Source organism: Bombus flavifrons, chromosome 1 (genome assembly GCF_040668555.2).
Source record: "Bombus flavifrons isolate JBK064 chromosome 1, iyBomFlav1_principal, whole genome shotgun sequence".
NCBI classification, from domain to species: domain Eukaryota; kingdom Metazoa; phylum Arthropoda; class Insecta; order Hymenoptera; family Apidae; genus Bombus; species Bombus flavifrons.
In genome coordinates this window covers 13,760,340-13,787,942 of record NC_138442.1, presented here as the reverse complement: position 1 = coordinate 13,787,942, position 27,603 = coordinate 13,760,340, and the positions used below count along the sequence as shown (strand labels likewise).

Sequence of the window (27,603 nt, the reverse complement as noted above, 5' to 3'; positions counted from 1 at the left end):
CATTTCAGCGTGTCGAATCACGCAAAGTGAACTGAAGTGAAGTGGCCTCGGCGAAGTGGAGATCTAAAAGCAGTAGAGAAAGAGAGAGTGAGAAGAAGAGAAAGAAAGAGAAGAAAAGACTGTGTGCGAAGTGGTTATAAGATTCTTGAGTGCAGCCGTGCGTGTTTTCGGGCAATGTCTCTCGAAAGTCGTTCGAGCTCAGCCCTATTTAAAAGGGCTGAACAGCTCAAACGCTGGGAACAGTCCGAAACAAATCGTGAACCGACTCAACCACGTCAGGTCGCACGAAAAATTAAATTTTCAGCGGATTGTGTGTTCTTGGCAGCATGCGCGGCAGGCGACAAGGAAGAGGTCGTACGTTTACTCCAAAAGGGGGCGGATATCAACACCGGAAATGTTGATGGTCTCACAGCATTACATCAAGTAAAATTCTTCGATTACTCTTTTACACTTTTGTTTATATGGCACGATTTCATTCCGATACGATTACGTCCACAACAACAAACTCGACTGACAATGAGTTCTCCCAGTTTTGCTTTCTCCTCATGTTTTCCCCCCTCAATCTTAATTCTTAATGCAAGATGGCTACTACATGTTCCAGCTGTCTAATTTAAGCGTAATCGATCAAATTTTCTTTCATACCTACAATGTCACATTTAATAATAGGATAAAAATGCAGATGTAGTTCTACCACAAAGTATGTGCTTCCGCTATCTCTTGCAATTCAAGCCATACAACTACTCCCTCTGATAACACTCGACAAAACTGTTCATCCCCACCCTTATACGACTATTGTTTATGTATATAGAAAATGAATTTAAAAATCAACAAAATTATTGCGCTTGGATTTATCTAAATATTTCATTGATAAAAGTTAATTAAGTATAAAGTAAGTTAACAAAGTAAATACAACTAAAAAATATCTTATCTTATCTTTAATGAATGTATATAATATATATAAAATTATTTCTGTTATATTTAATCTTCATTTTTAATTTATAACAATTATACACGTAACAGTTAATCTAATATCACAAATACCAAATAAAAATTAGTTCTATGTAAATAAAATTTAAAACCACAAAGAAGAATGCATGCTAAAATTTAATCTTAGATATTTTATAAGTGAGCATATGTTTTATATCACAAATTGGGAATGTTTCTTTTAAAAATATTGATTGATAATGTAAATATTGTGCTGTTCATATCTAATTTATTTTGTTAATCAAGTAACTTGAACATATTAGTTTATAAGTTATTAATAATATATCAAGGTGCAACTATAAACTATCAAGATTGCTAAAATATATTGAAATTAAGATAAAGTTAAAAATAACTTTGTGGAAAATAAAATAAATATATTCCTACAATAAACAAAAATGTTTAATATTAATATTATAAAAAAGTAATGTTTTATATATATATGTGTGAATTTTTATTATGTATACACAGTGTAAAAAATAGAGAAAAAGTTAATTTAAAATCTTATTACAAACTTAAAATCTCGAATTATAATAAAGATATGTATGAAATTCAAATCTTTTTCTAATGATTTAAATAGATAAATATCACGTACTAAAAAAATGATTAATATCATATTTCTGAGTGAGAAAGTGTTCTGTCACTCAAATATAATGTCAATAAGAAATAAAATTTCTATTAGACAAATAGTCTTATATTATAACAAAATTATTATAACTATTTAGAAGTTCTTTGATCATTGTTCATATTATTGCTGAATTAAATTCAATCTATAAGTTTCACTGAATGAATTGTATCAAAGTTATGTAATTACTAAACTCAGCCAGAATCATTCATAAAGCATTTATATATACTTATAACAAACATGATTTAACCTTAAAAAGTACATATATATACATACATATATAATAAATTATTTTAGATGAAATATATCATATTTATTACTATTATTTAAGTCTGATAGTAAGAGGAAGTTTAGGCATTTCATGGATTTGCGAAAATAGAATGTGAAAATACATCAGGCATCAAATGCTATTTATAGTTCTCTGTTAGAAGTCAGAGGCTGCAGCATCTGTATTCTATGTCCTCTGTCTTAAAATGTTATGATACATAATGCCCTTTTTAATCTACATATGACATCATCCTCTAATTTTCATTAAATTTCAATTAGACAATTTATTATTTATAACTATTAGATGTAACACAAAATTCAATTTATATGAAATACTTAAATATTATAAAACTTATGGCTAAATTAATAATAAATTTTTGTCTTCCCTTTTTCCCTGCTTTTTCTGTTTAACCTTTAAAAGTATTTGTAAATATATTATTGGAAGCTGTATTTATTAATATTTATGTAACTTTTTACATATCCTGTCTTTAGTGTTAAATATTATACTTTAAGATATTTTATCATTTCTATAATTATAATTTATTTAACTAAAAGGAGTCGCAATATTTTAATTATAGGCATGTATCAATGATGATCTGGATATGGTCGAATTTTTAGTGGAAAAAGGAGCTGATATCAATTGTGGAGATAATGAAGGCTGGACACCATTGCATGCAACTGCATCTTGTGGATTTATATCTATTGCTAAGTTAGTATTGCTGTTACTTTGATATTGAAAATACTAATGATTTATTAATGATTTAAACATCTTAATAATTATAATATAGTAATAAATTTCAGAAATTTGTTTAAATAAAAGAATATAATTTTATAGATATTTAATAGAGAAAGGATGTAATTTAGCAGCAGTTAATTATGATGGTCAACTAGCTCTTGATATTGCTGAAAGTGTTGAAATGGAAGATATGCTGCAACAACATATAAGTAAAGCTGGTTTGTATTTATAATTATCTTCTATTAAAAAAACATAGTAATCATTCAAGTACTATTATAAAATTATATATTTTGTAATTTGGTTTATAGGCATAGACTGTGATCAAGCCAGAAGCGAAGAAGAAAGATCAATGTTAAATGATGCTAGAGCATGGCAATCAGGAGCAGCTGGCAAGGATTCAATCCATCCTAAATCAGGAGCCACTGCTCTTCATGTTGCTGCTGCTAAAGGCTATATTGATGTTATGGAGTAAGAGTCTCCAGATTCTATTAGAATAAACTATTAGAGAAAAAAATATTTAAAGAAAAATGTTAGATAAAGTTATTATTTGTTATATACTGAATTTAGCACTGATATTTCAGAATATTACTGCAAGCTAGGTGTGATGTTAATGCTCAAGATTTTGATGGTTGGACACCTTTGCATGCTGCAGCACATTGGGGACAATTAGAAGCCTGTGAACTTCTAGTGGAAAATTTTTGTAATATGGACATTAAGAATTATGCTGTAAGATATATTAAAATTGTTTTATATTTTAAATAACCAAAATTGTCTCTTTCATAACATTACATTGATAGGATCAAACTGCATTTGACATTGCTGATTCATCTATATTATCAGCCCTGGAGGAATTAAAAGCAAAACAACAGTTATTAATGAAAGACCATCCACAAATTATTAATAAGAAACAGCCAACTATACCAAAGAAACGGTTTGTACTATAAACAATTAATAATCATGTACAAAAAAAATTCATTTATTGTATTAATTATTATATTACAGTGTATCAACAAATAACGAAAATACTATAACTATGCAAGAATCAGTAGAAACATTTGAAGAAGAGACGCCAAATAAAGTTAAAAAGGTCGAATTAGAAATTCAGTCTGATAAAGAAGATTCTAGTACTGGAACAAATAGTGATGTTGGTATGTTTTGTTCCCTTTATATTACTTATATGGGTTTGCTAATTTGCATGTCTATATTTAAACATTTTGGCAAATTATTTGATTTTGTTACTAAATGGTGATGATTTTCTAAACTTGGATATTCTATGGATATTATTGTGTAGAAAAGATGTATTTAAAAAGATGTTTTGTAATTTGTTACTTACAATTTCATTTAAAAATGTGTGGCAGAGTAATACTACCAGAGCACTCTGTGAATTAAAGCAAATAAACCTAGTATTTCTCAATCATTTTGTATATACAGATGTTTTGATAAAATAAGAATTTTATTAAATTTTTAGACATTTTCTTTTTTGGGAAATTCAGAGATTTATTTAAATTTATTTACAAATGATTGAGAAGTACTGATGTAGGTAGGAATAGTTTCTTATGAAGAATATATTACGCACTATTCAGTTTTGCAAGTCTATTTTACTTACCTTAACAGCAATTTGTATTTCTTGTAACAATGCTGCATGGACAGAAGCGACACGTGAAACAGATATGGAAGAGAGTGATGGTGAAGGTGAATCTGAGACTAGCTCAGACTCACATTCTTCCACTTACTCCAATCAATCTGATAAGTCTAACGAATCAAACCACTCTCCATGTCTTACAGATGATGGTGAGTTTTGTCTGTAAGACTGTTTTTATACTCTTAAAATTACATTCTGTTGCATGTACATATTATAAGATCTCTCTTGTTCCTTTTCATAATGAAAATAATACTTTAAGATTTGATTATTACAAATACTATTCCATTGAAATAAATGGATGCACATTCCATTGATGTCCTTCCTTCTTAAAGAGATAAAGAAAAATTAATTCGATTTACATTATATTCATTTTAATTTAACTTTACAGAAAAGAAAAATAGAGCAAATAGAGAAGAAACAGCCCCGCGTAATATTTCGCCTCCTATCGATGCTAATAAAGTTCCTAATCAGGTAATATTTATATACGGATTGAACAATATATTTTTTTGGTTATCAATTTTTACAATTTGATTCTTTTAGGCTCCAATAATGCCTCCAAAACAACAGACTGATAATGAAGAAGGAGTTATACCATCTTGGCGGCGATCAGGCTCTTTCAGAAATAGGGTACAAAATACAGAAGCAACTTTGTCTTCGAGTAAGTTATGAATATTATAATAATACTTTATATTGTTTTACATCATTATAATGTACTATTACTATCTTCTATTTTATGTATACGTAGGGCTTGAAGATAAGGATAAAACTATTAAATCGCCAACCATGTCAAACAAACTTAATACGGAACCTGATGTCGTATTGACAAGAACGCATAGCTTTGAAACGGATGAAAAGTAAGTTAGATAAATTTAACATACATTGTTTGTGATATTACAATTTTGGAATTTCTTGTATTATTCAATTTTCGTTAACATATACATAATATTTTTATATTATAATCATTTATAATTCTGCATATTTATATTTATGTTTATTATTTTGTACATCAGAATTTGCAAGCATTTAACAAATTATTCACCTCAGAAATTAAATACAGTAGCTTCTGAGCTTTATGCATATAGAAAATTAGAGTAGTTGTGTGCATGGCATGATGCATGTTATGCAGGTTTTATGAGCAGTACTTGGCATTACGAGCTCGAATCAAGGCGTTTTCTTGCCCTACTCTCCATTGCTGCAACGCAGCTACTCCTACTCACACGAATACTACGACCCGTTCTGCATCTCTACGCGAAACCCACAGGTGCGCATATTTCGTACATCATATATATTAATGCTTTCGATATGTATAATTTTTCATAAGATTGCATCAAAATTTCTGTGTATTTGTTGTACCATATACTGTTTATTATATTACAATCATTAATGTACGAAGTAAGCTTTTTGCATTCTCTGCTTTTGCACGGCTTAAACGTCAATTAACCATCTTATTGTATACCTCACAGTATTATGTATTTCACAGAATATAATTTTTAAACAGTGTAATATTAAACTTTATTCTGATTTTATAAAATTCACATAACTGAAATGAGATTGTATTTTTCTATTATATAACAACTATACTGTTTTGACTTTAGAAGAAAAGAAGCAAAATTAAACTTGGAACTCTCAAGACTGCCACAGGGAAGCAATACACTTTCACCAACAACTACATCCAAAACAATAGTGTCAAGTACACTGCCAACTACTACAGCTACAGCTACGACTGCCACAACAATAACAACTACTACAAGTCCTATTCCAACTAATCAAATACGCAGGTAAATATTAAACAAAGTAAAAATTTATTCTAAACAAATTCATGTAGGGAAACAACTGCCATTTATAAAGTATTTTTCTATAATTTCTAAGCTAAAGTAATAGATTTAAAAACTCAGTAAATGAATCTGCTAAATGCAAGAGAACTAAGATAGGTTTTTAAAAGCTTAATTACTACAAACACTTATTGGAGATCTAGAATATGTACAAAATACATTTAAAACCGTAGTTTATATATTCATATTTGCAACGTGCATTGTTAATATGGCTGAGTAGTGTTCAACCAGTGGAAGCTACAGCTACAAACAATTCAGTAGCAGTTCCTGGAACTCCCACTACACCAGGAGGGAGCAAACTAAGTCCAGGAAATATCTTCAAGAATTTCTTCAAGTGGGTACTTAATGTTTGACCTGAGAAGATTCTCTTGAAATGTGTGATTTTGCATATTTTATAATATATTATTAAATTATTGGCAGTGGCATGAAAATTTGCTTTACGGTGTAATTATTTATTTGAGTTGCATATATTTATCCTAAAATATTACTTGTCCCAATAACCACTGCCTTGTCTTTGTTGGTGAAGATAATATTTCAAACTTAAAAACACTGCCACTGAAACTAAGAGTTAATTTTCTCAGCCATTTAAGTAGCATCACATTTTTCAATGTACATTCTTTTTGTATAAAATCTATTTCTCAGCAAATTTACTGACGTGACACAAGATCATAGCTTCAAGTGCACGAAAGTACCATGTATGACATAAAAAGAAAAAAAAAATGTGTGCCTCATTGACATACTGTTTCTTAATTTTACAAAAACATGAAATTTTGGCATGTTGAATATTTCAAAATATATTTTATCCATGCAACATAAGTACAATTAAACAATATTATTTTCTGACTATTATATTTAGGACTGTAATATTTACAGATTGTTGTGATTGATATAATTAATAACAAAATAGTTGTTTTAAGTTAAAATAAAGGCATAATTGTTTTATGTGATATTTGTAAGTGTTGCTTGTAAATTGTGTTTATTGTAATATTTAATGCTTTTTAAATTTTTGTTATATTTAAAGTAAAACTTGAAAACATTGTATAGATAATTAAAATGTAAATTATCAATATAATGTAAATTTCTGTCTAGATCATTTGTTCCTCCTGTTCGTGATGAGGAAAGTGAAACACAAAGAAAAGCACATGCGAAAAGAGTAAGAGAAACTCGACGTTCGACTCAAGGAGTGACATTGGACGAAATCAAAAGTGCAGAACAATTAGTAAAAAAGAAACAACAAAACAATGAAATTCCTTCCACAATATCTTCTACACAGGTAAATCTCTTTATACATTACCTTGGCTTTGAAATATGTCTAAATCCTACTAAATTATTATAAGATGTACATATTGTGCTAGAATTTTTTAATCCCATATGTAACTATTATGTAAATTTATAAACATATGTATAATTGTGTACGTTTTATTTTGCACACCTGCAATACTTATGAAATACTAAATTTCTTAATAATAATGAAAGCTTTATAATTGTTTACTCATATTTTTTTAAATAACTCAGCCTGCAACCACTACCAGCAATACAGCCTCGATTACAGCTACAATAACAACAGCAACTCCTACTACTGTAATTTCAAATAAACCTTCTGAAGAACTTAATTTACCTGAAAGACGACCTTCCTGGAGATTGAAAGTGGATAATGGAAGCAAGGTTTGTAGTTTATATCATTTAATGAATAATTTTTTCACATTTTGATATAATCCATATTACACTTATACCGTAGTAATATATTTTTATATTATTGAAAAAAATGTATTACTTAGTTCCAGCTAGAAGATGCTAATAACAGAGCTACTACGCTATCTAATACAGATACTACTACAGCATATATGAGAAGACCTTCAGCGGGTACAAGTGTACCTAGACCATCATCAGCTCCGGTTGAAACTATCGCAACGAGTAGTGCAGAAACAACAGTGACATTACCACTTAGACGATCGTTAAAACAACCTGAAGATAAAGGTATGCACGTTGATACTTACATATATAGGTTTAAGTATATAAATAAAAATTTTTATACTACTTCTGCTGATATGTTTTAGAACAAGATAAGGAAAATGATAGTAGAAATGCACAAGCTACACAAGCTGTTATACAAAGGAGACGAAGACCTAAAAGGAGATCTACTGGCGTTGTCCACGTTGATATGGACGTTAGTATTAATTATTATTTCATTAATTTAAATTATTTGAGTTTATCATTTTTTATATATTTTTAAATTACGTGTTTAACATAAAGCAGCTTAATCAAGTAACTGAATATTTTATAGGAAATCGATCCAGAGAAACAAGACTTAACTGCTGGAGGAGATTATGATGAGTCCAAAATCAACCACAATGAGGTAAATAAATTAATTTTACCTTATTATTTTTTTAGAATTATAAATAACATTAAAAAATTTTAACAAGTTTTCTACTTTTATAAATCTGAATTAAAAATTATTTATATTAACCAAAAAGAATGAAAAAACATTTAATTATCTATTTTTGTTACTTCATCATTAGAATAAACGAATTCTTATATGTAATAAGATATTTTTACTTTAACATTGTTTCTATGTTTGAATTGGTAAGCATTATATATAACTATTATAATATGAACGCAATTTCATGAAGCACAGACGTTTTGAGTTATTTTGGGATTAGTCTCTGGGAAGATTAACCTCTATTCGTGCATGCTTCGTTAAAAATAGTTTCCCATTTCTTATCCTCCTATATCTCGTCAGACTGTGCATTAAGATCAATTGCACATATAGAAGTACTGTAACTTTATTGATTTCTCAATTTTATATTTAAAATTATGTTTATAATCATATATTATTCTCGTACTATTTTGTATAATTTTGCATCATTTATTCCATTGCACACTATGCCTCTTATAAATAGATAATCTTTAAAATATATCCAAATTTATTGAAATTATTACATTAGTATACATAGTATATAATAATTTATATAATTCATGTAGTATATTAAATGCACACAGATAGCAACAAATCAAGCATTTGTTTATATAAATGTTTCAACATATTTCGTAATATATAAATAAGCAGTCTTTTTGTTTGAGTAAAAAAGTAAAAAAATTGATCATGAACATGGCCTGAGAGTACCTAAAAATATTCTATTGACATTTGCAACAGTATGGCACTTTGACATTTAGAATAGATGAGAAAGAATGTATTTATTGTTTGCATGGTCCTGGACACATTTGTTTATATAAAAAAGGAAACAAATTTGTTTAATTTAATTTTATGGTAATATATATTGCATAACATACGAAATTTTTTAACACAAAAATATAATTATTTTAATTACATAGTTTGCATTATATTTATGATATGAATAGCATCAAAAGTATATTTGCAAAATTTGTATATATTATAAATTATTACATAGATAAATTATTTTTTCTAATATAATTTGATATATTATAATTAAAGCTATAGGAATTATAAAGTAATTATATACATATTTCACAATATTTAATTATTTATAAAATATCTTAAAAGTAAAACGTGAAATATATTTATTCTAAAAAACACAATCTTTATAACAGTGTAGGTTTATGCCTGTGACCTATAAATAGCATACCAAACTGATGCTGTAGAGTAAACTGGCTGATGTCTTAAGTTCCTCCACCCAGTCTACGTCAGTCAAATACTTGCTGTCATTAGAACTAGATCGTTTTATATCTGAATATATTGTGACAAAGTGATCTAACATTAAATTATAAAATTATTTAAAAATTTTAATCTTTCTTTAAAAAATACTATGTAAAAAAGTTATATTTAATTAAAGAATAAAAATAGTTTAAAGTAATACGATTTTTAAAGCTATTTTATCAGTTTTATAAACAATGTCATCCTATAGAAAAAGATCTCAAGGAAAACCAACAACAGCTGCAGGATTAAGAGCTCAAGCATCAGCAAATGGAAACTCAATTTTTGGAAACAGATCACGAAGTATTAGTGGATTATTTCCTTTAAATCAAAATAGTTATTCCGGTCTGCTAGGTATTAACGAAAATCCTATTGGATTACCAAATTTTTTTAATAAAACTACAAAAAGTAATGAATCATTTAGAAAAACTCCTTATTCAAATTCTACAAGTAATTTGAATTATCAAAATCCATACACCACATATGGTGGAACATCATCAGGATATGGAAGTATAACTCTTCCAATAAATATTAACTCTTTGCGTTTACCACCTTCCACGAGTTATAATTATTTAAATCTCAATCCAAATAATCATTTACAAGCACAGAGAACAAAAAGCTTTAATAAAACAAAAACAAAACTAGATCTTCATATTGGATCTAGAAGTTCTAGTTTGCAAAGCTTAGCCAGTTCTGAAGGATACATTGTAAGAAAATATATTAAAATATTATAAAAAGAAATATATTATATTTTTTATGAAATTTGTAAAAGTTATTTTAACTTATTTATATACATCACTTTTGTTTGGATTTATTTTACAGAGTGGAAATGATCGTACTGGGAGATCTAACAGGCTAGGATCTATATCATCACTATCATCAGAAGCACCTTCTATGTCAGTAAGACTAAAGTCTACAACTTCTGAAAATGGTGAATTAGATTATAAAAAATTGTATGAAGAATCTCAAGCAGAAAATGAAAGACTTAAAGAAAAGCTTAGGCGGTCAGATGAACAATTAAAGGAAGCCAGAAATTTATTGGACAAAGCACAAAGTGCTCAAAATAAAACAGTTCTATCTGAAACTGAGAAAAGGGAAAGGAGAGCAATGGAAAGGAAATTGTCAGAAATGGAAGAAGAATTGAAGGTAAGAATTAAAGACTTTTATTTTACATTTTAATTACTGTTTTGTACATTGTTTTCTAAAAATAATCTTCAGATATTATTATATATCAAGAAATTATTTTAATTAAACAATTATTTGAAACATTTTAACATTAATTATTATGTATCATTATATTTCTATACATTTTTCAATTACATACATGATCTTAGTTAAAATGCACGTTACAATTTTTTGACAATTACGTTTTGATTGTTATAACTAAATACAGAGGAAGGTGCCAGCATTTCTGGAGTGGTTAATTTGAGAGAAATTGAAGAAGTATAAGCAGCTTTTAATGCATTGCTTTTCTTTATTTGCCATTTCTTGGTGCTTCTATTTTTAGTACTTCTTATTAAATAATCACGCTTATTATTTACGCAATATAATGATTTTAATTGGCACTTTGTATTTTTTTCTTAATTTATTTCTTTATTTATAGTCTGTGTGGTTTACATTATCTATACATTTGGCTAATAATTGAAAATGACATTATTAATGTATAAATGATGGTAGAGTACATAGTATTGTCTGGTGGGGCTTTTATAAGACAAGCGAATTTTAGGCTAATTGTTTCACTGTTTACAGCAATTACAAAAGCTCAAAGCTGAAAATGAGAGATTGAAAGCCGAAAATCGGGCACTTACCCGCGTCGTATCCAAACTCACCAATACTACTAAATAGGTAAAGGACATAATGACAGCATCTGCGTTAACAGTGTACATCGTATTCCATGTACAATATTAATTAATTAATTGATTACTTACGATTTTTACGTTCTGATCGCAATATTAAAATGTTGAAACGATGTCGCTCACTGACTTATCTTACAATACAGCTTCGCAAAATATACTACGCGTAATTGTGATCATTAAAATAGTTTCATTTTAAGAATCTATAACAGCTTATGGTACAAAAATTTAAAGCTTGTATAAATCTTTTTAATAGATATTATGCTATAATTATATAAGACTACGTTTTTCTCTATTTTACTAATGATACTTACAGTATGTGCATCTTTATTGATTTTCATATATATATATTTTTTTTATATTTCTAAATTCTTACAAAAATAACGTTTAATAAAATTTACAGATATCTTATTATTGTTAAATCATTTGTACCAATACAAATGTTACGTCAATAGAAATTAAAATATCAAATACATAATCAGATTATTTCCCAAAATTAAAGAACGCAGCCTGTCCTTTATTTTAGTTCTAAAAACAGCTCTTATAAGTAATCTAATTTCAAAATTTTTTAATTATATAATTTAAGATGTTTTAAAATAGTAAAACTTTTAAGAAATATGAAATTCTTATAGTTCTCATCCATAGAACATGGACTGTTTTAAAATTTCAGTTTGATTTAAAAAAAAAACTTACAAATACTTTTATTTCGGCTATATTTTTGTAACTTTTGAGTACTATTTTTGAACTTTGTGGAAATATAAACATTTAAGAATGATATTTAAAAATTTATATACATAACTGTATAATTTTTCCTAAGAAAGCATGTTCAGAGTAAAGTTACATTTTATTGCACTATGTATTGTTTGATACTCACATTTCATTGCCCGATTTGTATTATACATATCACTCTTCATATATTGTCTACTAGTAATTTTGTAATAATAGATTTTGTAAGATGCATGAAAAAAATTGAATAATTAAAATATAAGATTGCATCAAACAATAAAAAACAATCTATATTTATATTTTCTACATTATTTTAAAGATATAATTTATTTTTAAAATCATAATAAAATGGTATAAATGTTATTTATGAATGCAATAAGAACCAGAAATTCAATTGGAAGAGCATTAACTTAGAAACAGGAGATAAAAAATATGTATTAAACAAGCCAAGATATTGGGGTATATATTAGAAATTGCTTTACATGCAATAATTACTTTCGCTTTTACTTTTTATTTCTGCACATGATCTTAAAATATAACAGTTTATTAAAATTATAAATACATAAATTCTAAAAAGGTTCAAAAGATATTGATAAAATATAATTCAATATTTTAATTTAATTATGCTATTCCTTATATGTGTGTAAAATTTTTACATAGCATTAAAATTATATCCGCTTGTTATATTTTATATATACTACTCCTTTGATTTTAATGCACTTAATTGTTTTATTGTTTTCATTTCTAAATCTCCAGTTGCAATGGTACTTGCTTGTGTCCCATGTTTTGTTTGAGTTGTTTTTCTTATTTGTGAGCATTTATTTGACCCACTCTATAATGGCATTGCCTTTGTATTTCATTCTTTATTTTTTAAAAATTTCTTTTTAGTAAGGAATACAATTAAATATGACACAAAATAGTTTTACCTTCTTCTTTTCTAGGTAATGGACCAATTGAAATGTGAAAACCAGAGGCTAAAAGATGAAAACGGTGCCTTGATAAGAGTAATCAGCAAATTATCCAAATAACTCCAATGGTCTTAAAAAAGGGCTGTCTAGCGTTTCTTATGTTGCATTACAATTGATTGAATGAATTGTTTTAGCTATAAAGCATCATGATCATTATTGCTAGTATTCTTACAATGTATATTACATCATCACATTATTGATGAATTTATTCTTAATGCTAGTAATTTAATTTATTATCAAACAAATCACTCGCGTGGCTGTGCCAAGAGCGAAGAGAGACATTGCTCCTATTCTTAGAATTGTGAATAGTCGACTATAAAGGACTTAGAATTTTTACTTTCTCACATGTAACTCTTCCTGTCGAAGATAAATTTCATGGTTCATTTTAGAGCCGGCGCTTGTAAAGCAAAATGTACTTCGTTCGAATTGATAAAAAACAAACGTTCTTTATGACAATTTTTTTTAAAGAATTCACGTTATTAATGTTGACTCTTTATAAGGATATTTTGTAAATATGTAATAGGTAATAATAACGTGGCATTTTAGAATTAAATAAGAAAATTTTTTACTTTCAAAAAACACGTAAGAGATATATATCAAATTTATTGTATAAACTTGTTTCCATAATTGTAATGCAGGCGAATACATTCGTAGCGTATTACAAGATTAAGTAGAACAATAAAAAAAAAAGTGAATTAAGATAATGATTTTCATGCTATTCAAGTGGCCTTTCCTGGAAGACTGCAATTTATAATCCTTCCATCATTGCCATATTTTACAGAATGCAGAAAATTCATGCAGTAAATAATGTATGTTTTAATATTATTTTACAATTCGTTGTTATTGAAATATAATTCAAACAACTAAAATTTTTTAATACATAAAAAAGGTTAAAGATAATATAGTTTCTATTAATTGGTATCAACAAACAAATTGTGTTATTACATTTAATAACTAATTTAATGTATTCGATTGAAAGAAAGGATTTTACTTTTTAAATAGAAATATTTGTAATGAAATTTTAATTTTGATAAAAATTATAAATTTATAAGTAATGAGAAAAGGAAAAATGACAATGTATGGGTGACATGTTTTTTAACAATGTTATTGTAAAAAATTGTACAAAGATAAGTTGAAATAGTTATTTCATAATGATGTTTGTTATTAAATAACAATTCTGCGTAACTGTTTAGTATATACACGTACTTCCATTATATTATATAGCTACGTGCTTATTGTACTTGAAAATTGTTTGAATGAAACTAGCATCACAGTATACAATGCTCATTATTGTATAAATATAAACAAAAGTCCATTTGTACAATTTGTGATAAGTAGTTCAATCTTTATCAAATATTTTTCGGCTTGATTGAGATGTTTCATATTATGTATTTTTTGTAAATACAATTATCTATAGCTATACATATATATGATTGTACTGTATATGTATACAATATTATTCAAATGATCCCAATAATTATTTGTAAATTTTTGTTTGCATTCTTGTCATTCATTTTATATCAATGTATCTTCATAACATTTATAAAACCACATTCAATATTTCACATAAACAACACAAAATGATTGAATCTTTGCAAATTCATTCATTTGATAAAGATTGATTCTGCTATGATATCTTGCACGATTATAATAAACATGTCCTACCCTCAGGTATCACTTAGATGAAAGTCAGTGAATGTGGTCTGACGTTTTTGTGAAATATTTTATAATATAATTAACACTGTTAAAAATAAAATTTTGTGCTGGTTCAAATTAAATTTTGAAGTTACATAGGAGCCTAACAATCTCCAGTTTGTTAAATCTGAAATATTTATTTCATATTTGGTTTTATATTTGTGATTTAAAATTTATAAAAAATAAATTTTTTTAGAAAGATTGCTAGAACGATTGCTTATATATTTCGTATAACAGTCTTAATGCGGTGATATGTAAATATGTTAAAAAATAGGCACATTTAATTATTTATAAGTTATTATTAAAATGCTTCTATTACAAAAATAACATTTGAAATTAACTCAATAATCTTGTCATGATTTTTGACACTTTGGCCATATCTGCACAATCCTCAGTAAGTATAGCTGCCTTGTGTAGAAACTTCTTATATATCTTTCTCTTTCCTGCTTTGTACTTATTTACCAATTCAGGGTTTGCTTTAAGTATTTCTGAACATATCAGTTCCAATTCCTTTTCATCCGATATTATAAACCATTTATTTTCTTCAACAATCTATATATGATATAAAACATTATTAGAATTCATTAATATGTAAAAAATATAAAGTAATTCAAGTTCTTTTCACCTGTTTTGGCATTTTATTTGGTTTGTTGACTAATTCATCTAATAACTTTCTTAATGTCCGTCTATTTATTACTTCAGCTTGTATTAAGTCCATCAATTCCTCTATATACTTCTGATTATTAACACTAAAAATTCTATATATTAATACATCTTTTTAATTTATTACAATAAACTTACCAAAATGTAAAATTCAAATTATGGTTATCCATAAATGATAAAACGTCAGAAATAAAAAGTTTAGCCACCAACTGAGGATCACGATGTTTACCATTCTTTAAGATGTCGCAAAACAGTAGAAACAAATCAAAATTACTCTAAAAGTAAAAGTTACTTAATACACATAATGTATGCTTAATTATAATTTAATTTAACAGTTCAGATATTAAACATACCGTTACTGCTACAAGCGTGTCTGGTGTAAGACCTTGGAGTAAATTTTTACGTATTTGTTCTGGCAACTCTGGTAATTGCTCTTTTAAAGATGGTACATCAATTAAATTATACTTATTTTGTACATTTCTCTTAATGTATAAATATAAGGGAGGTAAATTAGGTTCTGGCATAAAACGATAATCCTAAAAGTTAATAAATATATAATGTTCCTTATGTTAAAAATTATTACAAAAATTAAGTAAATATAAACTATTTTAGTTTGTGATTACATGTTTGTCTTCTTTTTCACGCATGAGGATTGTATTTTTGTTTATTGGATCCCATGCACGAGTCTCATTAATAACTTGTCCTCCTTTTTGTAGAATTGAAATTTGTCTTTTTATCTCATATTCTACAGCATGGTTGAGAGCACTTATACTTCCAATGTTTTTCAATTCTGTTCGAACGCCTAAAGGTGCATTAGGTTTACTTACAGAAATATTTGCATCAACCCTTAAAGCCCCTTCTATAAATGCAAAATAATCTATTTATTTCTAATTAATAATTATTCATAGATAAACATTGCATGTGAGAATAAAATCCAGTTTACCAAACCTTGCATTTTGCAAGAACATGTGCCTAGCAATTGTAGAATGAGACACAGTTCCTGTACAAGAGCTGCTGCTTCTTCTCCACTTGTTAAATCTGGCTCAAACACAAATTCCATCAAAGGTATTCCAGCTCGATTAAGATCAATTAAACTTCTGTCACAAATGAAACAAAGCAACATATAATTTATCGTATTATTTTACAAAATATATTTTAATTATTATAACAAAAAATTTAATAATGCCTTCCAAGAACTTCATTATGAAGACTTCTCCCACTATCTTGTTCCAATTGTATTTGTTTGATTTTTGATGACTTTGAATAAGATTTCTTGTGCAATCCAGATTTGAATACATCAAATTTGATTTCTCCATTAACAGCTAAGGGCTTCCTTTGTTGTGTGATTTGAAAGCCAGCCTATACAAAACATTATTAATAAAATATATGTAAAATAAAATGAACACTAAATATATGTGTATATATTTTATATTACTTTAATATACTTTCAATAATTATGTTTTAAATAATGAAGTTATTATAAAGTATATTTAGATATATTTACAGGCAAATCAGAATAAAAATAATGCTTTCTTTCAAACATTGAAACAGCATTTATTTCACAAGAAAGAGCCAAAGCAGTTAACACTCCAGCTTCTACACATTTTTTATTTAATACCTATAAAAACAATACAATGAGAAATTACTGAATTACTTTTCAAAAATATTTACTATACTTTACTGGCATCGTCCCAGGTACTGCACAATCAAACAATGATACACAGGAATTAACTGAACTAATATAACTTGTGGAACTCCCAGAAAATAATTTTGATTCTGTTGAAATTTGTGCATGTATTTCCAAACCAACTGAAGGTTTCCATTCTCTAGCATATAAAAAACATTTTATTGTTTCTGTATGTAATGTGATGTATTTTTCAAGTAATTTTTTAACATACTTACAGATTTGTAGAAATAAATCGTACACAAAATTTCTTGTATGTATTTTTATAATACTTTTTTATGAAATTACTAATTCTTCTATATATTAACATTTCTGAAAACTTATTTTATAAATACAAAAATAGAATATGTTTTTTACACTTAAAAATATGACTGTAATAGGCAATTAAACAAAATGGATTTGTATAATATTGTGTTGGCAACTAAGTGATTGCGGATTTTGTCACTAAGTGGTATTGACAAAATCCGCAATCACTTAGTTGCCAATACTATGTTTACTACATAGATATGAATGTTAATTTACTGAATAACAAAGTTTATATACATAACTCACCTTTAAAATGAAGATAGTAGTTTTTATCTATTATTATACATACATGTTCATTCAAATCTTACGTAATTTTAATCACACTAAACATCTGTTATCAAACATACGTGTATGTATTATTCTACTTGGGTATTAAATTATCGATACATCGAAATTTCAAATTGTATATGAGTAGTATAATATACAAATTTTATATTTTCAAGAAATAGATTGTATTTTCAAATTTTTATTCTTCATTACAAATTTATTTATTGCTTAAATTATAAATAAATGAAATGGAAAGTAAATAAAATATAGAATGTAAACTTCCAATAAATTAGTGAAACTTGACAATATATAATTTTGCAAATTCATTTTTTGTGCTACTATTTTGAAATATACCTTTAACTATAAATTCATACAATTTGTATTATTCTATAGATTGAAATTATAATAGATAGTATAAAAACAAAAGCCGTTGAATTGAGATACAACAACAGTGCTATTGTGGCGCTATCATATGGTAAAATAGGAAGTTTAAAATCAGATAGATTACTCAATACACGTCACATGTTTAGTTTATCACACAATGATACATATTTACACGGTGTTTTTGTTGAAGTAATGTTTAAAAAATAGTGAGCAATTAGTCTTGAAATTAAATCAAAGCGTGATTAATATATATATAAGAAATATATATAGAATTACCCATTTGCTATTACAAAATTTGAAAATTAAGGTATGTAATTTAAAGTAATCTTATTCCTCACATTTTATTATTCTTTCTATTGATTTTAAGGTATTAAATAATTCATCCTCAATTTGATGAATGTTCTCAAAAATTTAACCTCATTAATCTCAACATACATATTTTTTTCAACCTTTAAAAAATAATAAATAACTAAAAACTATATCACATAACTATACAATTTTAATTATTTATTGATTTTTAATGAGTATTTATGAACTAATAAATTTATATAAATATACTTTAAATTGCAGATGACAAAACTAATGGAGTGGCTTTTATTTGCTGTTTTATTTTTTAGTATATGGATTGCTGCAATTACTGAAAGTGTTAATTTATCATTTATCAAAGAATGGAAACAATTTGTCCTCCTTCTTCCACCCATTGCTTTATTTGTATGCAGTCTATATGCAGCTACTATTATTTTATATAGAGTTCTTACATTTAACAACTGTGAACATGCAGCTATTGAATTGCAGGAAGTAAGTTTAAAAATGGATATAATCCATTTTATTAGTATTATTACATAAAAGTTTAGAAACAACCCTTTTCATAAATTTTTTTTAGCAAATAGAGGAAGCTAAGAAAGATCTTCAGAATAAAGGTGTGGTCTTAAAGTGCAAGTGAATTAACTTATTTCTATATAATATGTAATCCAGTAATGCATATTAAGTAATTAATATATGATTATTCTATTTATGGATGTCATATTTATATATATTTTTTATAATAATAAAATTTTTAAATTATAGAAATTTAAGAATTATAACACAAACAAGTGTTTCTTGCATGTAATTTATGTACATTAATAAGCTCATTGTGCTTATTAGATAAGAAATAATGGATATTAATATGAATAGCTATTTTTTAACTTCTACATAAATTTTAATGTACTTATTTATTACAAGTATAATAACAAATAATCTGATCTTGTTCAATAATATTTTTATTTATAATGCTTTATTATTTTTGGTATTTGACATAAGGAAAACTAAATTAAGATATTTTTATGACATAAGATTTATATAGTTTTACTCTTTATAACAGAAGAATCTTTAAGGCAATCATCAATTGTTATTGCATAATAATAAACATTCAATCTTACGACAAAACATCGAAACATATAGTTTATTTATGTAGATTTGTATCTTTTTACATACATATGTATGTATAATAAAATGAAACTATATTCTAATCTTCAAAATTTAACTTGCCTTAATTATACTTATATCTGCTTATATGTATATACCAAAAAGGGAAACTAATATATTTATTTGTGCCTAGACTCATCATTTTTATTTATTAAATATGCAATTTTGCAATAGTATTTGTTTTACATTGTGCTATATTTCTAATAAAATTTTAATATCAGTACTAGTATCTTAAAAATTCGAACGATTCCTAATAAGTTACATATTACTATGTTAAGGCTACAACCTATTGAATGCAGTTTCATAATATTAATAATCTCATTGCCTTCACTTTTATAGAAAGTTAATTGTAAATTTTTTTTTTAGATTCATAGTTCTTGTATGTCAACTTGTATTTATCTATTTAAGATATTTCATATATGATTATTTCTTATTAACTAACTAGTCATAAGTTAATCGAGCTTTTTTCAGATGAAGAATGGATTGAGATATCGAGGTCAAAGCAAATTTAAAACAATATATGTGTATATGTTATTTAAATTTTCTTTCTTTTCACTTGAGAATTTCTTACATTTCGTTATTTGGTGACAAATGAAATGACTTATAATGTGTTATTAATGAATAACTATCTTCACCACTTTTGTTTAAAAAATACGAGACTTTTTTATACATACATACATAGGCGCAAGTTATACGCAAGTACACACATATATACATATGCAATCATACATATACGGATGCACTTACATAATTTTTATATTAGAAAGCCTATCAAATGTACAAAATGTGCTTGTCATGTACATACATATGTTTTAAATACACATATATCCTTGTTCATTTATGCGGATTTATATGTATGTGTAATTGTACAATAGCTCCATCATATAAATACTACAAAGTATTTATATTTTTGTATATCAATTCTTTAAACAAGCAGGCTTTCTTATATAAAAATGTAATTACACTGTTTCATATATTCATAAAACAAAAAGTTTTGCCAGAGTAATTTTCAGACTGCAAGGATGGATTATGACACTTGTGCAAAATATCAAATTTCAATCTCAAAATATTTAAAAAGGTGTAAAGTTATATATTTTGAAACCGATAATTTAAAACTACCAAGAATTTAACATATAAAGTATTTTGGTATATAGTCTCAGTAAACTTGTATGATTTATCAAATATGCCAATGTAAGATTAGCACCTAGCTAAAGGATTAATGTAACATAAATATATGTGCACACTTATATACAAAGTAAAGATGACCAGTCCAAAATAAAAAGACGCCTGTGTAATTACCCACCCTATATCAGTCCTTTAACTCCTTATTATGAAATCAATAAAGTACGTTACTTCAGTCATCAAGACTTTGTGACAGCAAAAAGTTAGCAGCCAGATTTTCATTTTTTTCACACGCAAAATAGGCTTGTACAACTAAATGCTCCGGAAATCCTAGTGCCTTCAGCCTCTCAATAGCTTCTTTATCCTGAGGTGTTACCTGAATTACAGAAGCTTCTACATCCGATCCTGCTCCTATACCAGCGCCAAGACCTCCACTTATACCACCAGGAGCAGTTGGTGGTGTAACATTAGCTGCAGACACAGGTGTAGTTCTCCCTCCTGTACCACCAGTAGTTTCTACTACTCCAAAAGAGGTATATAACATAAGAATATTCATAAACAAGTAAATGAAAATATTTTGATTTTAGCAGAAACTCACCAGGCTCATTAAGCATACGCACAAATGCTTCTTGATTTTGTGAAATAAGTTGTAACAGTGCAGGGTTAGTTTGTCCAATTTGTTGTAGAACAGCATTTAATAACTGAGGATTTTGTTGAATGACTTGACGCATTTGTTGAAATTGAGGTTGCATTCGCAAAAACGCTAGTGGATGCTGACCATGATCTTGAAGTTGTTCTTGTGCTTCAAGTTGATCTTCTGGTAAATCTTCAAAAAGCTGAGCTGGTATTCCTGTTAAAAGGTATTCAACAGCCCTATCAGGATTGTTGAAACTTGCTCTCAACGCTTGTTCAACTTGTTCACGTTCGTATCTAATATAGATAAATTGCATTAAATAAATAAACCGTAACTTCAGAAAAATACAGTAATTAAATGATTATAACTTCTTTTTTTATTGAACATATATCTACCCCATATCCACAATATTGTTCACCATAGTATTATAATCTTCACCCATTAACAAGGCACTTTCAGCTTGACCTCCAACACATCCAGCAGTAGTACTTGCTTCAGATTGTTCTTGTACAGTATTAGTAGGATTTGATGCTCCCTGAACAGTAGGGTTTGAACTAGGTTGTGCTACTGAGCTATGACAAAAAACATATACATATTAAGAATAACTCCATATAGCATGACTAAACAGACTCATAACGTACATATATTATTTTTCTGATAAATTAATCTAAGGAATTGAATTATACAAAAGATAAATCTTTATAATCAATGAAGAATATTATTATGACATATTTTTAATTTTTTTAGTGTAACATATTCAAATAACATTTAAATTTTTATTATTAAAGCTGGAAAATATTCTTTAAATGTATTTCTGTCATAATACTTTAAATTAATACCTGGTTGTACTACTTTCTTCTTTATTATCTGTATTTGTAGTATGTTCTTCTTCAGTCGTTGTATGTCCATTACCAGTTTTTAGTTTTGTCACCATAACAACTATAAACTTCTTTTCGTCTATATTATATTCTGCTAATGGGTGATCATCTGTTAATATTTTTCCTATAAAAATAATGTTACATTAATGTATAGCTATCATTGTACGATAACAATAACGTTAATAAAAATGAAAATAATTCCAATGTCTTATAATTTTTTTATTTATGTTTGTATAAATAATGGTTATCAGAATAAATTTAATCCAAAAATTAATTAGTTCATAGATAGGTAAATATATTAATAAATTTGCAATTGTGTGAAAATAAGGTTATGTAAGTCATATCCCTCACCAGCATATATTAACTTTTGATATTTAGCAGGAAAACCTTTTTGAGTCTCAATCTTTTGTTTCAAATCTTTTACCTAAAAAAGACATAATTAAAATCTATTGTACTTGAAATTTACTATATAAATAAATTTACTATATTCACTTACTGTTTGCGATGGATCAATTTCTACTGTAAACGTCTGCTGCTGCAAGTTTTTTAGTGTTATAATCATATTGTTAAGTGAAGAATTACTGATACGTCGTTGATTAATAAAGGAAACTTTGAAGTATCTGGAGTAGTAAGGGTGTAAAGATGTTTTGGTAAAGATCTTTTCAGCGATGAGTCGGCACTGCTTAAAGCAACTTACAAAATGCTTAACTCAGACTAGTATGCAGCTGAAAACATATGATGACATAAAGCTGTATTTCCATTACTGAAGACAGTTGAATACGTAAGGCATGTACTAAAATAAGGCTGCATCAATTCAAAGTAATTTGATTAATCTAATTTATATCAATAAATATTAAACACATATATATACAAATAGTTATATTTATTACTAACCAAAAGTCTAAAGTTTAGTTTTTGACATTATTATATTTAATTGATTTCGATGATAAAATTACTGAAACAACAAAAATATAAAAGCAAAATATAGTAACTAACACATTTACAAATTAATACATATGTGTATGTATGTATATATATATATATATATATATATATATATATATATATCCTCAAGTAATTTAATTTTAGAAATAAATGTGTAAGTACATGAATGAAAGTTATTGTGATTCTTTTATTTATACATATATTTATACATTTGCAAATGACTAGAATAAAACTAAAAATAGTTCACAATAAGTTATAACTTGAAAATGTACTATATAATAATGTGTTACACATAAAAATTTAAAATGTATTAAGATACACAAAAATCATATTGTTTCCATTTTAATATTGTGGCAGATCACATTTATAACTTTTATTTATTTCTAATTAGGTTGATTTTTCACTGAAATTATTTAATTTGTTAGAGTTCCAAAAATATAAAAAATTTGTATGTTACCTTTCTTGATGTCTTTACATCATTCTAAAATGATTTATACTTTGAGTATCTCAATACATGTACATAAAAGATATATAAATACTTACAATCTTACGTTCTATGTTCTAATAAATGTTTTAATCTTATGGTATAATATATTTTTTATCATACATAAATACTATGTTTACATTACATATTGATTTTATATTCTTCATAACAACAGAGAATTATAATGTTCCTTCTATAAAATAACAATTAATATAAGAATAACAGAAAAAATAGATTGAGATATCTACTAAAAAAAAGACATGAATCAATAAACAATTTTTATTAAATATACATCTTATAGTTAAACTAAATTATTTTATATTGACACTTACAAATTAAATGCAGGATATCCAGAATGTTCTTCAATTTTTATAACAACTATGTATAATTATTCTTGATATGGTGTATTTGGAGTCACATTTATCATCTCTGTTACACTAAAAAATATATATCAAAATTATATAATGAAATGACATGAAATTAAGGATGAAATATTAATATCGAACTATTAAATTATTCATTAAATTGCAAGCTTAGTTCTATAAAAAGAGGCAAAAGAATGTAATAATTCAATACAAACAAAACATTTTGATTAATTCTTAACAAAATATCTCATACAACGTGATAAATGTTCTATGCCTTACCTTCTAAACAATTACATGCTATATTTCTAACTATTTTTATATATTATATATTTAAATACAAAAATATAGATTTATTAGAAGTAATTTACTTAAATATAACAATGTATGATAAAATACATATACAGAATGATGCTATATTAATTAATTTTTTTTCTACATTACTTTAAAATGATATGACATTAACAAATATATATTGTGCAATGTATAAAAACGTGAATAATATGAATTATTAATAAAAAGATATCAGTCATATCAATATAGTCAGTTATAGTTATACAGAAATTCTGAAAAGTTAAAAATAAAGGACAACAGGTATAATATATACATAACTACATGCACATAATTGGGCTTAACTCATAAAATAATTAAATACAATTAAATACAAGAGATACTCATGAAAAATTGTCTAAATTTAGTATTTAAAAGATATACTTCAAGCCATGTTATGTATAAAACATTAATTAACATTCTTGCAGGATAGACATAACACAATATCACAAACACTTACAAGAACAATTACGGTGCCCTAAGCATACTTTGTTGCAGTCATCTTTACATTAGTTTGCTGTATAACATACATTATATAACGTTATATAAGTTTATTATCAAATTTAAATTTAAAATATATAATAATATCAACATTAATACAAAAATTAATTAGAACAAGAGTATTTTTCATTTTTATTTAAATATTCTCAACCTCTTCCAATTCATTGTTTAAAATAACACATAATATAAATTTATAGTATTTTCAAAATTGGTATTACTTACTATATTATAGTGATTAATGTATGCAATAACTATCAAGCTTACCGATTAATTACCAACTATTTTCTCAAAAAAGTACATATGATGAATTTAAGTTTAATGTACAGTCAAATAAATTTGTTGCTTACTAACACTTAGACAAATGTTTTACTAACTTTTCAAGATAGCTTGATAGTAAATACAATATGATGAATGTAGATGAAAAAGTATATCTCTTTTCTATTTATATTATAATACTTTTGTTAAAAAAGGAATTCATTTATAGAGCAACTGCATTTTTTAATTTTTTTTAATTAAAGCCCCTTTTAAGCACAACACCATTTAGTAAAAAGTGAAGAAGAGAAAATATAATGTAATATATATATTAATGTTTACCTTTTAGAACATTTGATGTGTATTATTAATAATGTAATGCCTAACAACAAACAAATACATCCTACAACTATATAAGCAATGCCAAGAAAAGGATTCTTTCCACCAAGAAGAGAAGTAGTGCTTAAAATCATTCTTTTCCTGCCATCAAAGGCAGACACAGGATATGCTACAAAAAAAATATTCATTTATAAAGTTATTTTCAATAAGTAATATATATTGATAACTTTTACTTACTATAATTAACAGTAAGTGTATAATTCCCTGCTACTAGACCTTCAGTGAAGCCATCTACTGTATGATTTACTCTGCGGTAAAGTTTTCTAAAAGTAGGCAAAGCAGCAGTTCTCATCCAAACAATCAAGTCTTCATTTTGAAAACCATTATTACTTTCATTTTCATTATCTAACTCATAAATATATTTATCCCAATTTTTTGGTTTTGTAAAATTCTTAAATACTTCTCTTAAGTTACCCTCTGGATTTCTAAATTTGATATTTTTATCTGAGGGCCAAGCTATACCAGTCTTTAATAATGGTACAGGAGCTTTGTGTTTTAAAGAAAACAATGTTAAATCATCACTAAATAATGAGTTAGCAATAGCACCACATGGTACAATAGGTGTTTCTCCAACATAAGCAAATGGTTCACAATCCCCAGAGACGTCAGGACTCAATTTTCCTAACAGTTGATTATCATCTCTTGATTTTACATATCGTCTGTGATTCTGATAAAAATTAGTCAAACCATAATACATATAAATTTTTCCATTGAAGTCAGAAGGCAAAGTAAAATTTATTTTACAATAACAAGGTTGACTATGACCTTCTGCTATAATATCCGCACATTTAACAGGCATTCCTTTTGCACGAAAGATATTTGTAGAATTACAATCTGTATAATCTAAAATGTATTCTTTAACTTGATCAGAAAAATAAAGCAATCCAACTCCAACTGGTATAAAAGCAATCCCAATCACAAAAAATGTTGGTAAAACAGTCCCAGCTGTAAGTATTGGTTGCCAAGCAGGTAAACGTTGCTGCTTAAATGCGCTATCTGTATAAATAAAACATATTATCTTTATTTAAAACATTAATTTATTATAAATATATATTGGATTGTAATATAAATAAGTTTAGTCAGATAAAGAAAAATATTGAGTTTGACTTTAACTTACTTACTGTTACAACCTAATATATTAAACTTACATACTATACAGACACTACTTATATCGTAACAGAAAATGAATAGGGAGAAATTGAGTGGGAATTTAAATAATACATGTATGGGAGATGTACAATAAATATTTGATTTTACAATAAGAATTTTATATTTTAATATAGATAATGAGACACTTGTTATTTCTACTACTACATTAAGATTTTTGTAAAATCTTCATATATAGATATCAAATATAACCTAACAAGAAATTGAAATTTTCGTATAACAAACTTACCTGAAGGTTTCTTTGTTTTAGGTAACGAACTAACTTCGTTAATAGAAGTCATGCTTATTTGTTAAAGAAATAATCTATTTTCTTATCAAGAGTTTCAACAATTGAATACGAACATTTGTAAAACTGATAGGATATCAATTATTTGTGAAACTCCTACTCCTACTTACATTAATTACATATATAACATGACATGACTCCTATATGACGACAGAGCATAGAACAATAATGAACATAGTCAACACAGACAACACGTTAAAAATTAAACACACACTTTTTGAATTAAACGTTTTTTTTCAATCGTGTTAATTTTATTATCTGCAGAAAATGTTCCTTAAATAATTAGTAGTTACTTCAATTTCAAAGTATTTATATATTTACTCATTATAGATTCGTAACATTTATTGACTTAGATAATTGTTATTTGACGTTGATACTTGCTTATCAAGGGACTTTTTTTAGTTGTGCTCATCCTGTTAAAACTAGTTAAATATTTCTATGATGAAAATTTTTATAATATATAAAAACATATAT

General features: G+C 26.4%; 5 protein-coding genes across 14 annotated transcripts; 2 read left to right on the top strand and 3 right to left on the bottom strand.

Annotated features, from left to right (window-relative positions):
- Window positions 1-174: 174 nt before the first annotated feature.
- On the top strand, window positions 175-15,124 carry Mbs (Myosin binding subunit). 8 transcript variants are annotated; one of them, XM_069132001.1, is made up of 22 exons: window positions 175-423; window positions 2,452-2,582; window positions 2,709-2,827; window positions 2,918-3,077; window positions 3,191-3,335; window positions 3,407-3,540; window positions 3,612-3,757; window positions 4,260-4,400; window positions 4,640-4,722; window positions 4,792-4,909; window positions 4,997-5,105; window positions 5,378-5,512; window positions 5,847-6,029; window positions 6,304-6,417; window positions 7,173-7,356; window positions 7,599-7,748; window positions 7,862-8,060; window positions 8,141-8,250; window positions 8,368-8,439; window positions 10,579-10,902; window positions 11,506-11,601; window positions 13,277-15,124. In XM_069132001.1, exons 1-21 carry the CDS (start codon window positions 175-177, stop codon window positions 11,599-11,601), a joined length of 3,102 nt encoding a protein of 1,033 aa, XP_068988102.1. In that variant the 3' UTR covers window positions 13,277-15,124. The 8 variants fall into 8 exon arrangements, with proteins under 8 accessions (XP_068988102.1, XP_068988085.1, XP_068988129.1 ...); XM_069131984.1 differs by having other exon boundaries at window positions 4,224-4,400; XM_069132028.1 differs by lacking the exon at window positions 4,260-4,400.
- A 153-nt stretch (window positions 15,125-15,277) lies between these two features.
- On the bottom strand, window positions 15,278-18,275 carry GatB (glutamyl-tRNA(Gln) amidotransferase subunit B, mitochondrial). The gene is made up of 11 exons (XM_069132208.1): window positions 17,898-18,275; window positions 17,564-17,664; window positions 17,343-17,487; window positions 17,166-17,279; window positions 16,848-17,020; window positions 16,610-16,758; window positions 16,285-16,520; window positions 16,015-16,197; window positions 15,800-15,936; window positions 15,624-15,747; window positions 15,278-15,550 (listed from the first exon to the last, which is right to left on the bottom strand). Exons 2-11 carry the CDS (start codon window positions 17,653-17,655, stop codon window positions 15,335-15,337), a joined length of 1,569 nt encoding a protein of 522 aa, XP_068988309.1. The 5' UTR covers window positions 17,656-17,664; window positions 17,898-18,275; the 3' UTR covers window positions 15,278-15,334.
- A 146-nt stretch (window positions 18,276-18,421) lies between these two features.
- On the top strand, window positions 18,422-19,704 carry Dpm3 (Dolichyl-phosphate mannosyltransferase subunit 3). The gene is made up of 3 exons (XM_069132196.1): window positions 18,422-18,609; window positions 18,873-19,100; window positions 19,186-19,704. Exons 2-3 carry the CDS (start codon window positions 18,873-18,875, stop codon window positions 19,243-19,245), a joined length of 288 nt encoding a protein of 95 aa, XP_068988297.1. The 5' UTR covers window positions 18,422-18,609; the 3' UTR covers window positions 19,246-19,704.
- A 590-nt stretch (window positions 19,705-20,294) lies between these two features.
- On the bottom strand, window positions 20,295-23,128 carry Rad23 (UV excision repair protein Rad23). The gene is made up of 6 exons (XM_069132141.1): window positions 22,900-23,128; window positions 22,755-22,827; window positions 22,365-22,527; window positions 21,921-22,097; window positions 21,490-21,821; window positions 20,295-21,410 (listed from the first exon to the last, which is right to left on the bottom strand). Exons 1-6 carry the CDS (start codon window positions 22,963-22,965, stop codon window positions 21,124-21,126), a joined length of 1,098 nt encoding a protein of 365 aa, XP_068988242.1. The 5' UTR covers window positions 22,966-23,128; the 3' UTR covers window positions 20,295-21,123.
- Window positions 23,129-23,515: 387 nt separating this feature from the next.
- Window positions 23,516-27,405, bottom strand: CDC50 (cell cycle control protein 50A). 3 transcript variants are annotated; one of them, XR_011176091.1, is made up of 5 exons: window positions 27,073-27,405; window positions 25,854-26,672; window positions 25,620-25,785; window positions 24,165-24,269; window positions 23,516-24,025 (listed from the first exon to the last, which is right to left on the bottom strand). XR_011176091.1 is itself a non-coding variant. In XM_069131754.1 (5 exons), exons 1-4 carry the CDS (start codon window positions 27,122-27,124, stop codon window positions 25,029-25,031), a joined length of 1,050 nt encoding a protein of 349 aa, XP_068987855.1. In that variant the 5' UTR covers window positions 27,125-27,400; the 3' UTR covers window positions 23,516-24,269; window positions 24,985-25,028. The 3 variants fall into 3 exon arrangements, 2 of the variants coding, with proteins under 2 accessions (XP_068987855.1, XP_068987843.1); XM_069131754.1 differs by adding an exon at window positions 24,985-25,041 and having other exon boundaries at window positions 23,516-24,269; window positions 27,073-27,400; XM_069131742.1 differs by having other exon boundaries at window positions 23,516-24,269; window positions 27,073-27,403.
- Between the last annotated feature and the right edge of the window lie 198 nt (window positions 27,406-27,603).

Excerpts from the sequence above, each read along its gene's own strand:
- Rad23 (XM_069132141.1), bottom strand. The coding sequence starts at position 22,965 with ATGATTATAACACTAAAAAACTTGCAGCAGCAGACGTTTACAGTAGAA. Across the intron at positions 22,828-22,899 it reads AAATTGATCCATCGCAAACA|GTAAAAGATTTGAAACAAAA; the intron begins GTAAGTGAATAT and ends TGTCTTTTTTAG. Across the intron at positions 21,411-21,489 it reads GCGTATGCTTAATGAGCCTG|TAGAAACTACTGGTGGTACA; the intron begins GTGAGTTTCTGC and ends CTTTTGGAGTAG.
- Mbs (XM_069131984.1), top strand. The coding sequence starts at position 175 with ATGTCTCTCGAAAGTCGTTCGAGCTCAGCCCTATTTAAAAGGGCTGAA. Across the intron at positions 3,336-3,406 it reads TGGACATTAAGAATTATGCT|GATCAAACTGCATTTGACAT; the intron begins GTAAGATATATT and ends TTACATTGATAG. Across the intron at positions 5,106-5,377 it reads AGCTTTGAAACGGATGAAAA|GTTTTATGAGCAGTACTTGG; the intron begins GTAAGTTAGATA and ends CATGTTATGCAG.
- GatB (XM_069132208.1), bottom strand. The coding sequence starts at position 17,655 with ATGTTAATATATAGAAGAATTAGTAATTTCATAAAAAAGTATTATAAA. Across the intron at positions 17,280-17,342 it reads CAGTACCTGGGACGATGCCA|GTATTAAATAAAAAATGTGT; the intron begins GTAAAGTATAGT and ends TTGTTTTTATAG. Across the intron at positions 17,021-17,165 it reads ATTTTTATTCTGATTTGCCT|GCTGGCTTTCAAATCACACA; the intron begins GTAAATATATCT and ends TGTTTTGTATAG.
- CDC50 (XM_069131742.1), bottom strand. The coding sequence starts at position 27,124 with ATGACTTCTATTAACGAAGTTAGTTCGTTACCTAAAACAAAGAAACCT. Across the intron at positions 26,673-27,072 it reads TAAAACAAAGAAACCTTCAG|ATAGCGCATTTAAGCAGCAA; the intron begins GTAAGTTTGTTA and ends TTATTTATACAG. Across the intron at positions 25,786-25,853 it reads TACACTTACTGTTAATTATA|CATATCCTGTGTCTGCCTTT; the intron begins GTAAGTAAAAGT and ends TTTTTTTTGTAG.
- Dpm3 (XM_069132196.1), top strand. The coding sequence starts at position 18,873 with ATGACAAAACTAATGGAGTGGCTTTTATTTGCTGTTTTATTTTTTAGT. Across the intron at positions 19,101-19,185 it reads CAGCTATTGAATTGCAGGAA|CAAATAGAGGAAGCTAAGAA; the intron begins GTAAGTTTAAAA and ends AATTTTTTTTAG.